General features: G+C 37.9%; 1 protein-coding gene across 3 annotated transcripts in view; it reads right to left on the reverse strand.

Moving 5' to 3' along the window:
- Positions 1-318: 318 nt before the first annotated feature.
- Positions 319-16730, reverse strand: part of mid2 (midline 2) — a 129328-nt gene continuing 112916 nt past the window's right edge. For all 3 annotated transcript variants that reach the window (XM_041220364.1, XM_041220362.1, XM_041220363.1), the window contains exons 6-10: positions 14132-14259; positions 13481-13624; positions 7671-7832; positions 4119-4326; positions 319-3655 (exon numbers count right to left, since the gene is read on the reverse strand). In XM_041220364.1, the coding sequence (XP_041076298.1) occupies positions 3253-3655; positions 4119-4326; positions 7671-7832; positions 13481-13624; positions 14132-14259 (1045 nt within the window). In that variant the 3' untranslated portion in view covers positions 319-3252. The remainder of the gene's footprint in view (positions 3656-4118; positions 4327-7670; positions 7833-13480; positions 13625-14131; positions 14260-16730) is intronic.

Genomic DNA, 16730 nt, shown 5'->3' on the forward strand with positions numbered 1-16730 from the left:
GGACCAGTGGAAGCAAAACAGCCCCATAACATCAAAGATCCACCACCATATTTTACAGTAGGTATGAGGTTCTTTTCTTCATACGCATCCTCCTTTTGACACCAAACCCACTGCTGGTGTGCGTGGCCAAAGAGCTCTATTTTCGTCTCATCTGAATATAGCACCCGGTTCCAATCCAAGTGCCAGTGCCGTTTAGCAAACTCCAGGTGCTTACATTTGTTGGTTGCTCTCAATAAAGGTCTTTTTTCTGGCAACCCTTCCAAATAGGCTATTGGCATGGAGGTGGCATCTAATTGTAGATTTGTAGACTTTGTGATCCCGAGATGCAACCAAGTTCTGTATAACTCCAACTGTGGCCCTTGGATTCTTCTTTGCCTCCCAAACCACCTTCCTCACTGTGCTTGGGGGCACGATGCACTTGTGTCCTCTACTACGCAGATTTACCACTGTTCCACCGGTTTTTAACTTCTTAATTATTGCCCTAATAGTGGTAAGTGGTATATTTAGGTTTTTAGCTATTTTTTGTACACATTGCCTGATTTATGAAGGTCAATCACCATTTGTCCTTTTTCATTCGTGAATTCTTTGACCTTCCCCATGGTGATGGATGACAAATGGATTTTACATGCGTTTTACCTCATTTACCTCAGAAAGCCACAATACAGTTCAAAACTGAGATGTACTTCAAGTAGAATGTTAATGTGGATTTATGGGTGCCAATAGTTTTGACATCTATCTTTATGAGAAAAAAAAAAATTACTTTTTGAAACTAAACGTTTTTCTCTGAGCAATTGTATTAGTATAAAAGAGTATAGTTCTTCCATATTTTTTAGCTCATTACCTGTGTTGTTTATTTTATACAGCCTTTTTTGCTCATCTTTATCAAGGGTGCCAATAACTTTGGAGGTGCCTGTATATAATATACACCAAAACTGTACATCAAACATTGTAATTCTACCTCAGAATTTATATGTCATAAGAAAACCTCTATAGAATTAGACATATTGTGTACATTTGGGTGTAAATTATTCCAGTTGTATATAATTTTACTGAAAGTACATTATTTAACTATTTACCACAACAACCAATTTAACATAAGCAGTTATACACAGCTGTTTTTATTACTTTTATAGCAGCCAAAATTTATGCAGATACAGATATGCTCATCATTTCATTAGAATTCCCCATAGAAACACTGATACATTAACTATTACTGCATAGCAGAGGAACTGCAGGTCACTGTCAAACCAATTTCCTATTTCTTTTTAAAATTTTGATTAAACTTTGAAAAAGCTGTTTTCTACACCATGATGATGTAATCTCTCTCAAAGGATTATTTCTTTTTGGTTGTGGTTACCTCAGTATACAATTATTTTTTACCCAGGTATTTTTAGATTAGTCATAAGCAGAAGAATATTTGAATTTTTAGGCAACTGTTCATATTTTTTGTCCAAAACGTTTCTGATGTTGTTTTGTACTGAATCAGATTAATGCTATTAAAATATACTTTCACTTCCTGCAGAAGGCATTTGAACGGTCACTGCAGGATGCTTTCTAAATGATACAGCATATGGAAAATGGTGAAATGAAGTTACTAGTCCAGAGTTTGTTGAAAAAAAAAAAAAAAGTGCTTCTACATCTAACCCTTGAAAAGTCTACATTCAGGTGCACTATGTGTGTGGGACATAATGGCACCAAAAACATGAACAATCTTGAATTAAGTTAAATGTCATTGACTGAAACTCCAGTGTCATTGCAAAAATAAAAATATATTTTCTAACCAGCACAAATGGCCAAGTCTGCATCCCTTCAAGAGATATGATGGGTGAATTTAGGTATTTTTGCAACAGAATTAGAACTGATTGTCACTTTTTAAGACCAATATACTCTCCTGTCAAAAAGCAAATTTAAAACGATCACCAGTAAGCACTAGTAAAAATCCAAATAAACTAGTAAAGGGAAGAACTTCAAATTGTATGAATGGCTGACAAGAACTACATCACGTCTGCCCATGCCCCCTGTTATTCCCATGTTTCAATTGCCCAGTTCTCAGATTATGTTATCGCCAACTGGCTTTTCCTGGCAGCAGCTGACTGGAGACCAGTGACAAGTTTCAGATACTTCAGATAAAAGAAGTGAAACTACTACAGTGAACCTACAATTAAAATTTCAACATACAGCTGGAATCTTGACAAGATGATGGACATGGTGTGCATGGGTGGAGTCCACAGCAACGGGACAACAACACACCGTAAATGAGGTTGTAAGACCCAATCCAAAGCTCTTTGTTTTTTCATGTTTCAGCCATTTATGAATTTGGTTAATAATGACAAGGCCAAAAGAAAACAATGTTCTGTAGGCAATATAAAAAAAGTTTGAAATAAATTGCCCTTTGAGATTATTTTTTAGAGACTACTTTTACTGCTTGTACAGTACTCAACAAATGACTTCAGACCTGAAGTTGGCAGTGTCGAATCAGGAATTGCCTACACAATGGAAATTACTTTATAAAGAGGTAATGTCTTGTTAATATGGTACACATCCACCTAACCATAAACTCTAGCCATATACAGTATTGAGCAGTGGATTCAAAGTTATTTTCCTCAAAAAGAGTCATCTCGGGTGAGCTTCATGGTGCAGTACAATTTGTTTTAGCACAATGTATTAAATTCTAAAAGTAATCAACAGGCGACCATTGAAAGAAGATTGCATTATAATTACTGTTGCTTCCATTGCATTTACATATCACAATATAGACAGTAGCATGTATCATTAAAAAACAAAAAACAAAAACAAAATAAAAACACACGTAAAAATGTATTTTGGAGTTCTCCAACTCCCTCTACACCGGACTGTAAAGTTGTGCGTATTCTAGGTCTTCACTTGAAAGATGATAACCCACTGTTCTAAAAATACAGCCCCCTCCTGAAGGCGGCAAAGCGTCTACATTCTACCAAAATATAATTTAAAAAGAAACAATCCCCCATTTATGTTCGTACAGAGAAAACAAAACAACTCTAAAAAGTGCAATATGGATACAATAAACTGAAGCAATCCAACTTATTCATAAATAATATTTAACTTTTTTTTTTATATACAAGAGTAGTAGTCATACTAAAGTCAACCGTTGCGACACTTAACTGTACACGACAAATTATTCTCTTATAATAATATTTGAACAAAAACACTTGAGGAAAAATAAGAAACATCAACAAAAAAACAACAACAACTATTTGTTGTACTTTCTTGGGCCTATTGACATGATTTCATCTTTGATACATAAGGCGATTCCTGAGGCCTACAGATGCATTCCTGCTGCTCTGTGCAGTCTACAAAGTCAGGGACAGGCAGTCCTGCAAGTATCATCATGGATTTGTTCCAGATCATGAAGGTGGGAACCACAGGGAGGATGAAGGAGATGTCAAAGGTGTGGAGGTGCTGCGAGTTCATGGCATCGTAGAAGGAAAGGGAGTTGTTGTCATAGTCCAGGAGGACACCCAGTCTTCTCAGCTGCAGGCTGGCGTCTACCAGCATCTCCTTGCTGTTGTGTCTAACGATGAAGTTGTTGCTGCAGCGCGAGAACACCCACGATGATGAGTTTTTTCCACTCCACTCATTCTTTGGTGCCGATTTATAAGCGACGCCTATTGCATACCTAGGGGAAACAAAGCACAGGGTTTCTTGGAATGAGAAAAAAAATACATTATGTCGGTAAACAAAATCAAAGTAGCCATTTCTCAGATCTCTTTTACAGGGATGGAAACCTTCAAGGAACACCAGCTGGTGTTGCTGGTTTAGTAATGTTCAATCCTTTTCAGGAAATACAATATCTACTGTGGAAAAAAAAACATAATGTACTACTGAGAAAATCCTTAGATAATTACAAGGGCAAGTCACTTAACCTTTTGTTCCTTAGAAGTACTATATCAATACAAATTTCAAGTGTGTCTGTCATGGCTTAAAGCATTAATTATAAGCCTTGGCAAACAGAAGCAGTATAAATTACAACTGTATTTGCAAGAGAATACCAGTTCAGTAGCACAGCAGCTACAACTGAAAAGACAAAAATACAGGTGGTTAGTTGGTACTGTTTGTGAGGTGGGGTTTGACCTTCTCACCAGGTAGAGGCACCCAAAAGGACTTCCCAGTAATGACAGCCGCTGTCAATAAAGACGTTGCCAGCTGCTCCATAGGCCCCTGTACTGCTGAACCTTTCAGGAGTGTGGCTCTTCTTCAGTGAGCTCTCATCCTTCTCCATTGTCAGGCAGTCGTTAGACAGGCGCAGCTTCTTATGGGCTGTTTTGGGGTCAAGTTTAAATGGTTGGCCTGGAAGATATCACATGGAAAATCAATTAAACCTTTTTGATATCAGTTTGAGGGTTGAACAATTTTATCAAGGTGTCGAATAAACATACTGAGAGCTGCTGTTTCCAGCTATTTTGTCAAGTTACCCAGAGAATACTGAGCACTTCACCATGGGACCTGATTTGCATGCGACTGCTAGAAGACAGCGATTCTTCAAACACTGTTTACTCCACTCTGGCCTGAAATTGTGATGAAGCTGGAATTATCAACCATGGTTAAACATTCAAGGCACCAATATATTTTATACATGCTCAAGGGTAGGTTCTGAGCCATCCGAATCCTCTGGGGCATTACATGCACCCATAAGTGGGGTGCCAACTTTACAATCCAAGTGATACGTTAACATAATCCATAATGATACCTTGAACTACTATGAACTCTGTACCAACATGTGCCACTTTGGTATGTGATAGGACTTCTCTATGAGGAGCAGAAACTCAAAGGACCTCATAGTACCTCAATGTAGTTGTGCCCTTGAATTTAAACTGTGAAACCAGTCTTCAGCCCCCACTTATTGAGCATCAGCAATACCCCAGTTCTTTCAATAGTCTTTGTCTGTTTCTTGAGGAGGATATGACATAGTCTGAAAATGTATTGCTTGAAGCCAATTACATTAATACAGTTTCTCTTTGTGTGGGGCTTTGAACTGCTTATCACTCCGAGCACAGCAATTTTCAAACACACAAGCTCTTTGAAGGCTTTCCAAGACTCCTTTAGGAGACCTAAGCACTTCTATATAACAAGCCAATCTAAATTCAATAACGTGTGACACGCTAGGATAAACAGCCAATATCATATGCATTATTAAGCCTTTTCAGCACCAGGGTTGAAGAAAAGTGGAATGTGTCACTTTGAAAGCTGCAGTCACATTACACATTTATATACATACTGCTTGTTGATTATTTCATAAGTTGGGATACATGAAAAAAAAAGTTGGCTTTGTATAGTTCAGTTACTTAAAACATCAAGGGGTAAATGTACGCTAGCAGCACATCTGTCCCCCCCCCCCCCCCCCCCCCAAAACAAATCAATTAAAACAGAAGAACAGAAGTTAGCAGGCCAATTTGCATTTTAAGACTTTCACCTATGTTACCTATCTGCAACAGGCAGCAGAGGGCACAGGGTGTTCAGCTCACAACTGAGCTATGGGGTAGGGGGAGCTCTATGGACCCTGCTGACATGATGCCTGACTGTACACAGTTGCCCTAGTCTCTCAGTTTTCATGAGCAATATACTCACATGCACACTACACTTCAGAAGGTTGCATAATGATTCAGATGTAGTGTTTGTAAATAAATGCAATTTTTGTTCCATTATGAAAGGGCATCAACTGAATTAACTCTGACCCCAGTACTAGATACACAGTGTAAATACTCTTGTGTGTGCCATTTTGGTCAGGCCGCAGCAGTTAAATCAGTCACTCAAATTAACTTTAAGGGCAAACTGTTTTATACAAGACCATTTCTGATTTTTCCTAGACGGTCATCAACACAACAGCAAAAGCCTCAAACTCAGGCCGCTTATGAACTGCTGTTAACTCATTTGAATGCCCACCAGGCATTTGATGGTGCACTGATGAGTGACAGTGTGAGATATGTGAAATAATTTTCTGTTATTATAATCTCTGTTGGGTATTTAGATAGTCTTAAGGGAGCTATTAAAACTGTCTCTACATATTTCCAATGCAGTTTATTTTTTGTGTTTTATTTTTGTTGTGCATAATGATGTAACCCCATTTCTACAATCCACCACACATGGTCTGCGGTAACACTGCGGTGACGTAGCCTATAAAATAGCTGGGCATGCATATAAAGCATTGTTTTTTATTATCCGGAAAGCAACATGTCACATGACCACAATATTGCAGCCATACAAAGTAAAAATGAACGGCATGGTTTGTTTTACAGTTTCCACAGCATTGAAAATATTGCTAGTTTACCCGCTTTCCCAAAGTTTTACGGAAAAAGTCATAAAATGCTACAGACATTGTCCTTGGAGAGAAACCTTGCATAATGAGATTCTAATATTACATATATTTTGCTTTCATATCTTTTGCAGACAGACGCTACAGAACATAAAGAACATGAACAATGTAGATACAGCTCTTATTTGCATATCTTTCTATCTGTAATTAAGCGATAGTTCACAGACATATACAGCTTTGGAGTGAATCATGAGAGGTTTAGCACTGCTGGGGTAAAAACAGATTTTTCTCTTTACACGCCACTGCACTGTTTGACATCCTATCATGTTTGTAACCTGTGTGGATAACATCTGTAACTAGCAACACAAATGTACATTTCATTTCTCAAGCTTGTCAGTTTAGCTCTGATCTTCATCCTGGAATAAACAGAAAGAAAATCGCTCCCTCCCCACTAGTTGTATACTATTTCCTAATGGATAAATTTGATCAGGTTCATTAAGAAAGACAAGTTAAAATAATTGTTATATTGTACACATAGTGCCTGGTATTGACTGGAATAGCTGTAAATGGTTGCCTGGGGATTACAAGTCTGATGCATTACTGTGCAATCAAGATGACTTTTATAACACATAGGCAATAGTTTTTTCATCATTACACCAGGAACTTGAAAGTGTAGTCTCTTTAAGAAGCTTAACAACAGGACCACAAAATAAAAGCAAATACAAGTGAACTTAAAGAAGATGTACCTCTTTGCTTTTCCTGTAAAATATTGTGAGATAGCAGGGAGGGGGTTAAAATTCCTCCCTGCTAAAAACATGTGAAAATGCACGGTTGGGTGATTGGGCTAAGGGTTTGTGATTGTGTTAATTGCTTTATTGTTTAGTTAATCCCCTGCACCTGGTGCTGATTGTAAATTGGAGCCAGGTGCAGGGTATTTAAGAGAGGCAGCCAGTCTGTTCTAGGCTGCTGAGTGGAGGGAGGCAGATGGTGTGGTCTGCTTCCGAGCAGTCAATGGGTAGGGCTGTGTGAAACCTGTGTGAATTTTTGTGTTTGTGTCAGGTAAATGGCTTAGCTGTCCTGAGTGTTAGTTAGGTTTCAGTGGTGTTTAGTCAGAGCTCTAAAGGAGAGCTAGGTGTTTGTTTCTGTTTATTTTAATTTGGTGTTTATTACAAGTGCGCGCAAGCGCTGAAAAAACTTCAATTTCTGTGTCCTGGGTCTACTTTTAAAGGGGCAACGAACAGTGTGAGTGGCAGGATCTATTACAATATGTAGAATAAACTGGATTACATAATGATGGAAAAGTACATGTTAATTTCTTGTGCAAGCTGTTTTAAAAATCACAGCGCTGGCTTATCCGATCCAAGTAACAGCAGCGACTTACTGTTTGTCTTGAGCCTGGCTGGATCACTGTTCCGGCTTCCAGCCTGGTTTATAGCCTTGACAAAGAAGACGTAGCGAGTGCCACTCTGGAGCCCGTGCACTGTGTAGTGGTTCTGTTTGATGTTTGGGACGATCATCCAGCTGTCCACCGAGTTGTACAAACCTAAAAGCAAAAACAATTAAACAAAACAGTGATCAATGTGGTCATCAGTGAGCTTAGAGATTAGCACCTATGACTAGACCATTTTTTAGCCAAATCAATCTGTTAGCATTTACCGTGGGTCTCAAAACTATTTACCCTTCACCCCCCCTGGACTTTTCCACATATTATAAGTTTGTGTTCAATTTTTTTTTTTTTTTTTTTTTTACTGCAATAGCTGACAAATGGCTTTCTGCTTATACTGAGGAATAGAGATTATGCTATTAGGAGTACTGAAGGTCCTGCACATTCAGGGACAGATTAGTGTAACCTCTTGTGGCAAATGCTGTCCCATCACATTACACCACTCCTAACTTCGTCCGACTGCTGGATATTTTATGCTGTATATCATCAATGGCAGGTTTTAAAACAGATCTTTAGCATTGTGTGAAGGGGTTGCTGTCATGGAAATGGCTGGAGTTTTTAATGTGTTGAAGAGTCAAGCTTACAGATAGTGGTGTGTTATTATTCTTTGTTTCTTAATTCCGAAGCACTGAAGAATTGCATAATGAAAGCATTACATTTTAGAGTTCTAACTAGATCCCAATAATTACATCATGGCAAGGAGTCCAAAGTTACTGGCTGGCAGGTGTCACAACTGAACATACAGGTGTTTAGAAAAGAGCATCTGTTGTTTTACACCAGCTAAATAGCCTGATCAAAGAAACTAAGCCACTGTTGTGTAGTGCAGATGAAATCTGAGAACTGCTTTCAAGCTCTTTGAATCTGAAGAGTGCTCTCCAAGAAAGACAGACATATAAAGAATCGGCACATTAATTACAAAGCAAGGCAATGTGAGGCACACATTACAGAGGCTTGCTATTAATGGGCCCTGTGAGGGTTCCACACTGATCTGTACTACTGGGTATGTCTGGGCTGACCTTTATCATTAAAACTGTCACATCCCTTAAATACATCTCCTCTAGGTGCTACCTCCTTATCACTGTAAAATCCTTAACACCTCACCCGAGTGGAATGCTACAGTTCCATTACAGGCCACTTGTGTAAGCAGAGAAGAAACCCTCTTAGATGCACAGAATATGGTCTGGTCTGTATTTTATAGCAGTGTAAAGGGCACAGGAAGCTTTTTCTATTCATTTGAAATTACTCAATGTTTTTTTTTTTTTTTTTTTAAAAAAGGTATTCCTGTTGCAACAGAAAGCATCTGCTCACGGTAGAGCTGCATACAGCTCCACAATCACAATCAGCCACAGCTCTCCAATATAACAGTTGCAAGTTTTTAAAAGTAATTGCCCAGGAAGTCTGATGTTATCCTTAAGGGTGTTCAAATGGAGCAAGCTATGCTGTACGCTTTCATCAGAATGTATAGTATTAAAAGTTACAAAGCTTGCTGGATAAGGTTTCTCTGAAGCAGCAGCCCTTTTTCTAAATTATTAAATTATGTATACAATGTGGTACTCTGTTTCATGCCCTTCTTTTTCTAGACTGCTAAATAACCGTAAAACAAACTAAAGTGAGCACAGGCAGTGCAAATTAAAATGTATATTTTATTGGTGACTGTAAATGGACATGTACAGAACTTTACATTAGACTTCTCCTTTAGAATAGGTATTATTTAGATGGAAAGTATTTTAAGTGTTAGCTTTAAACTTGTCCCCTGCTGTTTTAGTTTGTAGCAATGTGTTAACGATCGAAACTTGTGTTTGTGAGATTATATATGTGTCAGATTGTACAGGTCAGGATAAAATGTTAACATCATTTTCTCATAGAGCTCAAATCAGAAACATTTCAGGCTTATTTTAACATTGAAATATCATAGTAACTAATGTTATTAAGCTTGGCAATTATGCAGTACAATGTGTAGTTCTGCAACAGATAAAAGCCATAACAAGCCATGTGTCAGCTCAGGCAGAGACATAATAATAGAAGGTTAATTTGCACACTTTCAAAGGAATAATTTAGGGTTTGAAGCTGAGAAGTTAGGAGTTAGATTTAACGGATCCATAATATTTTGATGCTAAAACCACACACCAATAAAGAATTAATCATATTTGTTTAGATCAGGGTTGTAATGATAATGATATTATCATCATCATCTACAATAATAGAATACTGATGACAGTGTAGGAGCCTGTGGGCCTGTGTTTCACTGTTTTGCAGTTTAGGGCTCTTCAGGAGTAGGGAACAGAAGTTCAGGTAATTGGGAATACAGGTTGGAACTCTGAGGATCTGCTTGGAATTTTCCAATGATCCCAATAGTCAGGAAATCTCACAGACAAAACTGCTTACACCCTTATATGAAGCTGGTGATTCTTTTAGGATGGTCCTGTTTCAGGTCAAATGTATTTACTTATTGTTTTATTAGCTTTTAGTCTCATTGGTGATGACTTATGCACACACACACACACACGCACAAGCTTTCTGTCATGTTGACCACTCAATATTCCACTTTCAAATCAAGCTGGGTTTCCCTACCATCTGTATTTGAAAATGGCGCTGATCTTCTGCCATCCAGGTTGATTAGAGGGAAACTGACAGTGAAACCCAGTGAAAAATATAACCTTGACTGGGATAAGCATTTTATAAAGGAATTGACTCAGTCGTATCACTGCAGAAAGAGCGTTGACACCACAAAGCTCAGTACTTCAGTTTCGAGATACCACTCCAGCTTTAATGCTGCACATTTCCATAGCTGTATCCCACTGCAGGTTCGGGAGCCTTGTGTCAGAATGACTTAGTCACAGATTTTAGCTCCTAAAGAAATAGAGGTGGAATAATACCTGAAATATATACAGTGTATAGTCCCTCAGTGCCCAATTATCGCCCCAGTTCTAAATGTCTCCTCTTTAATTGCCCTTTCTGTCATGAGCCCAATATTTACTGAAATGAAGTCCAGTTGACCTGCAAGCAGTCTAAACCGTTCACAAAATTGAAAATCTCTGTATATATATAAAAAAAAAAAAAAAAGGTGTATCTTGCAGGTCAAACACACCAATACATTTCTGTATAGATTTCATCAATAGAAATAAAACTGTTTAATGCAGTTAAGAAATACTTATGAACAACAAAGATGGATGATAAATTTAAAAAACCGTGCTGGCTGAAATAAAACCAGAAGTTACATACAAAAAAGGTAACCACACATGGCGACTGCCGCTGAAAACGTAGAAGATGAAGAAGTTGAAGACCCAGTTAATTTTAGGGAACAGGAGCCACAACCCTAAATCACAGGTGAGGCACTGATTAACAGGCAGCAACTAAATGGGGATCGACAAGAAGTAGAGTTGTGGACCCTCTACAATCTGTGGAGGATCGGCAACGCTGCATGGCGAGTGTAATTTCCAAAATTGTAATGTGTTTGATTACCAACAATAGACGCTTCAATATCAATACTCTGTAATTAGTTTATATTAGTTTAGCGATTGTCTGTTATGGCCTATAAAACCCATTTTTGTCATTTTGCCTGGATCACAGGCCACAGACTGTCACAGAACAGCAGACCACTGGTAGTGACACTGTGAAATCTTTTCAAAGATGATAAATTACAAACATTACAGTAAATGTTCAGTAGACATAAGAAATGATAAGATGGCATTATATAACGCAAATAACTTCAGCAATGAATATGGAAAAATAAATGTTTCTTTTCTCACCATTACATAAGTGATACAATTTTTTTTGATGCAGTAGTTTGGATAGTTGTTTGTAATCCAGAATGTAATCCAGTTTATATTCCAATATGGTAATGTCATAACTATTGACATGTTTTGTATCCTGATGATGCACACACAATAATTAAAGTCTCTATAGAATTCTAAAAGTGAGTGCCGATATCACGTAGGTTTCTGTCAAAAATAACTGAAATACTGTAACTAACTTACTCGTTAGGTAAGCAAGGCAATTATGAAACAGATAACCCACAGTCACAAGACTATTTCCTCTGAGTGGGCGTGCAATAACAGTTTTGTCTCCACCTGTGTTGCTTTAGGTGACACAAATTTCTCAGCAATACCTATAATTGCTGGATGAACCAGCTTTTCTGATAACCACAATCTTAAAAATTGCATCATAACTTCTTCATAATCCTTTTGAAGCTTGACCCCTTTTCAATCCACTCTTATCCACACGATCACTGCAGCTGGTTTAATCCACTTTTATTACTGTATACTGAACTCAATACACACTTTTGCAACAGCCTTGACTTGAAGGCAAGTTGAATTTATCAAATCTTATTTTATTACAAAACAGAAAGAACATTTGACATGCACTGAAGCTACCGCATCTGACTTCGACTTGACTCGTTGCTTGCTTCTGAATCCTATGCTATATTCAAGTAAGTCGTCCTCCAGATAATCATTGTCGAGAAAGTGCGCGTCACAAACGACAGAATTCTTTTGGTGAACAGATTTTGCGGTGAAGTCCTCTATTTTGACTCGTACAAACCACACACAGGAGTGAAACAGGGCACTCCTTGTCCCTGGAAAGGCATGCACCTGATGCCCTGACAGGTTGGAGTTCGTGCAACCCCTGCACACGCACAAATTCACCATATTATTATTACTATTATTATTTTTCTCTCAGAAACCTGTAGGCCAGTCATACAGGCCGAAAACTGTTTCCCTTTTGGTACGTCACGCGTGATGTAGTACATAAAGGGCGTGTTTTTGGTAGCCGTGGTCCGTGATCCACATTTTTTTTTTAATTTTTTAAAATAATAATGCTAATATTCTTAATAAACACTGCTGCATCCGTTTCAGTGAAAAAAAAAAAAACGCAAGATACACCTTAATCATGTTGTTCTGTGAATTGCAGATAGAGACATTGCTGCTAATGTGAGACAATTGTTTCAAGTGGCTCTGCTGTAAATTATTCAAATTTAAAATGTCTGTATAAGAAATTCATGAAGACAGATAATGATATTATGAAAAAAAGGCTGAATTCTTTAACGTATACAATCTAGTTAATATGCATACGGAAATTTAAAAAGGTACCATATAATATGATTTCAAAACAATTGTAACCTTGAAAATAACAACTGACTTTTTAGAATAACTGGCTGAATAAATCGTGATGAAAACAAAGTTAATAAAGCTTTTCTAAACTCATCTATTACAAAGGAAATTTCATGAGGCTCTTGTATTGCAGTTCAACACATATCCCTCAGCTCTCCTATCAGATTACCGGTCATTTGTCACAATGCACATCAAAAGTAAGATTCCTGATAAGGTTCATGTTTTGGAGAAAATGTATGTAAATATTTTTTTTTTTAAATGTCTAAGCCAAGTCACGTCTGTACCATTGTAAACGCCAAAACACAGACACAGAATTACTGCCATCGTTCTTTAAACATGTACAAAATCCATTAGATTAAAACACTAAAACTACACAATCATTTTTAAATCAAGATGAATACTGTACATTCACGCATAATGGTTTATGTATGCTTTTAGAGAATTACAAATATATTGTGTTTTATTTATTGAAAATGTATTTTTTTGACATACATATTGTGAGGAAGGTGTTGTTTGTATGTACTGTGCATTTTTTTCACCCTGGGAGCTGAGTAACTGTGGTGAAGTTATTAACACTGGGCAGAAAAAATTTCCCAGTTTCCCAGCAGAGACGAATGACATCAAACTGTGAGCACTTACTGACAAAGTTGGCCTGGCCGGTGTATATGGTGTATTGCAGCTCGTAGGAGCCAACGCTGAACTCGTCTTCTGAGGCCCAGTGGACAGTGACAGTGTCGTGAGAAGCAGTACACAGCTCATCGCGAATGGCTGGAGGGTTGGGTGCTTTATGAAGGAGAAAATGGATGAACATTAATTGTAAAAGAAGAAAAACAAAAAGGTTTTCCCTTTCTCTTTCCATTGGATGCTTTTCAGTATACTTGCGATTGTTTTTATACAAACAGTAAAACTGAACACATGTCTCTCTGGAGTGTCCAGCATGAGAAACATTCATGCTGATTCAAATGAATGACTTTTGTAGGAAAAACAAAACAAAAAAGAAACATAGACTGCTTTGTGGTTGTAAATGCAATATCAAAAAGTAGATCACTGTGACATACAGGCACATTATTCACATGTATAATGTGTGACATGCATACAATGCTGTAGGTACTAGAATTTCAAAACTAGGAAACAGCTGTATCCTCAGATGCAAATAAAACATTTGAGATCCAATCTATATTCAGAAGATGTAAATGTTCCTAATACAAAATAAAATAATTTATGACATGCAATTGCTAAACCATTTTTAATACCACTCTATTGACATAGTTCTTAGAAGAAATCTGTTACCTGTTAAATAATCCAGCCCTTCTAGAAGTTTCTTCTCTCTAGAAAAGTCTAGAGCAAAGTTGTCAAAGGCCCCATTTAGATTGATGTCTGGAATCAAAACCTGTGAAGATGCTGTTGCCATGGCAACCCTAGGTGGAGGGGGTGGGTTAAGAGAGAAATAGTGAGTGTGAGATAAAGAAGCCAATATTAGCTAACAGCAGCATCTAACCTTTTAATGAGTGTGTGGCAGGGCTGAGGCCCTGCACATGTAAGGAATATTTTGGTTAATTAATTTATTGATTAACCCTGGCCACATGCTTTAAACAGGAACTAGAAAGCCAGTTCCTTTGTTTTTCTTCTTCAAGACAGTATGTGAGTCAGTGGAGAACCGTCATGACTGTGTCAAACCAGGGTAAGCAAACAAGGAAACCAACTTGTGATCACGGTGTGTATACCGGGGTCCTTTTCCAGGACCCCCTTGTAAATGAGGCCTCGTGATCACGGTGTGTATACCGGGATCCTTTTCCAGGACGATCTTGTAAATTAGGCCTTGTCTCAACAGGCAAATCTCCTTGTTATTTAAAAAAGAAAAAAAAAACGTGTGTTAAATCGCTAAAGTAGGAGTTCATTTAGAGGATTTTAATCCCACCCAGTGTGCATCAGGGAGAAGATTCCTTGAGCGGGACCTCACTTATAGGTAGTCAGAGAAATGGTTGGCTGGTGTTTTGGCCAGCTTTTGTTTTATAGCTGTGTTTTGTTTAGGCTTTTTGTATTTAGTATTTTCATTACACTATTTGTGTATTGTATGTCCTAAGACTACCATTGCTGGTACCATAATGGTGCCCACCTACCACTGCAACGGAGTTGTTATCTTGTAAATATACTATAAATAAATCTGACAGCCTGATTGGCGTGTCAACATCCACCTCCATGTCTATCTCTAATCTCTCGCAGCGGATTCCCACATCCCCTTTTAAAGAGAGGAATTGACTTGTCTCTAGAATGCCCAAATCCACCATTGTCGGCTGTGTGCCTTACAGCTATGGGGCAGCACAGCCAACATAAGAGTTAGAAGCATTAAATGGCTGAAATTACTTTGCAGAGATGGGTACATGTTGGCATTATAAAAAAACCCACTCTGGGAAAGTGCTGTGGCTTAGCAGATTGGCTAATACCCTCGAGATCAAGATGGGTTAAAGCCCAGAAGGGACTGACATTTCAATTTATTAGCATATTTCTAAGAGCTTTGGGAGGAATATCTCCCCCAGCACACACACTTGTATGACATTTCTCCTTCACAGCTTCCAGTTGGTTTCTCCTGCTGGGATTTAGAAACTTTCAACCCTGCGTGCTGTTACTCATGTGGGAAGATCTTAAAATGCAGTTCAGAGATTAATTCCATTTTTTACTGAACTGCAGAACAAGTTCACTGAAAATGTTCTTGCAGACCAGTTTAGTGATCATGTTCGCAGTTAGGACTGCAATCTGAATATTGCTGTTAAGAGACACATTTGTCACTGTTTCCACGGAATACATTCTCATTATTTAGCGCAGTGGTTTTCAATCTTGGTCCTCAAGCCCCCAACAGTCCAGGATCTTTTATTTGTTTAATATAAGACTTCACACACAGGCACTGAAACCTTTAACAGTGTGAAGCTACAGTAATTGTTTGACACCAAAACAGTTGGTGTATCTATTTAATGCTAAGCCAGGCTTGTATTTTTTCTGTTTATTTATTTTTTTATTTTTTTGGGGGCGGGAGGGGGGTACACTTCTGGTTGCTGTGCTGAGAGCCCCAAATGTCTTTCCCCAAACAACTGATCTTGCATATTGTATGCAACACACTAAAATGTATCCTACAGCATTCAACAGCCAGACTGTTCACAGTTGCTTTATGGAATATTGAGGTCCATATTCTATACAGCATCAGCCATGTTTTTAATTGAATTGAAATTATTTTCAGATTTCCTAACTTTTAACAGCTATTTTGGTTTAAAGTTTACAAAGTTAACAACATAATCCAATAAATGAGACTTCTGGAGTTTAAAAGAACTTAAACCCTGGCAAAAACAGATTTAAAATTTAAAAACAAACTACAGTAGACTCCCATTAATCCTTGTTTCAATAATTCACGTTTCTATAATCCGTGCGGTTTAATACAGTACACTATCAAAATGTATTGGTGCAGAAATCACCTGATCTATGCAGAAGCGGGTAATAACACACTTTAGTGTGGAAATCAGCGTATCTCTGCGGAAACATACGGTCGTCATTTAATTTAATTCAATTGAGTACAGTATAGTGGTAGCCAACGGACAGTACTGTATTGTAGTTACTGAAACCAGTGACAAGCGAGCAGAAAGCAGACTAAGACTCTTAGCCTGGCAGTCTGAATATGAACAGCAGTTAGACAATTAAAGACAGAGCAAGATCAGTGACTTTTTTAAACCAGCTCTCTCTGCCTCTGAACAATGCTGATTATGTACAGGATATATTGACCATTGTTGGGACATCATATTTGTATTATTGCATTTCATTATTGAGTTTTCAATTAATAGCGCAGGAATTTCCCAAACAGTAAACTCAATTTCAGTTAATCTGTGTTTTTCACTAATTCGGG

Source organism: Polyodon spathula, chromosome 20, assembly GCF_017654505.1.
Source record: "Polyodon spathula isolate WHYD16114869_AA chromosome 20, ASM1765450v1, whole genome shotgun sequence".
NCBI lineage: Eukaryota > Metazoa > Chordata > Actinopteri > Acipenseriformes > Polyodontidae > Polyodon > Polyodon spathula.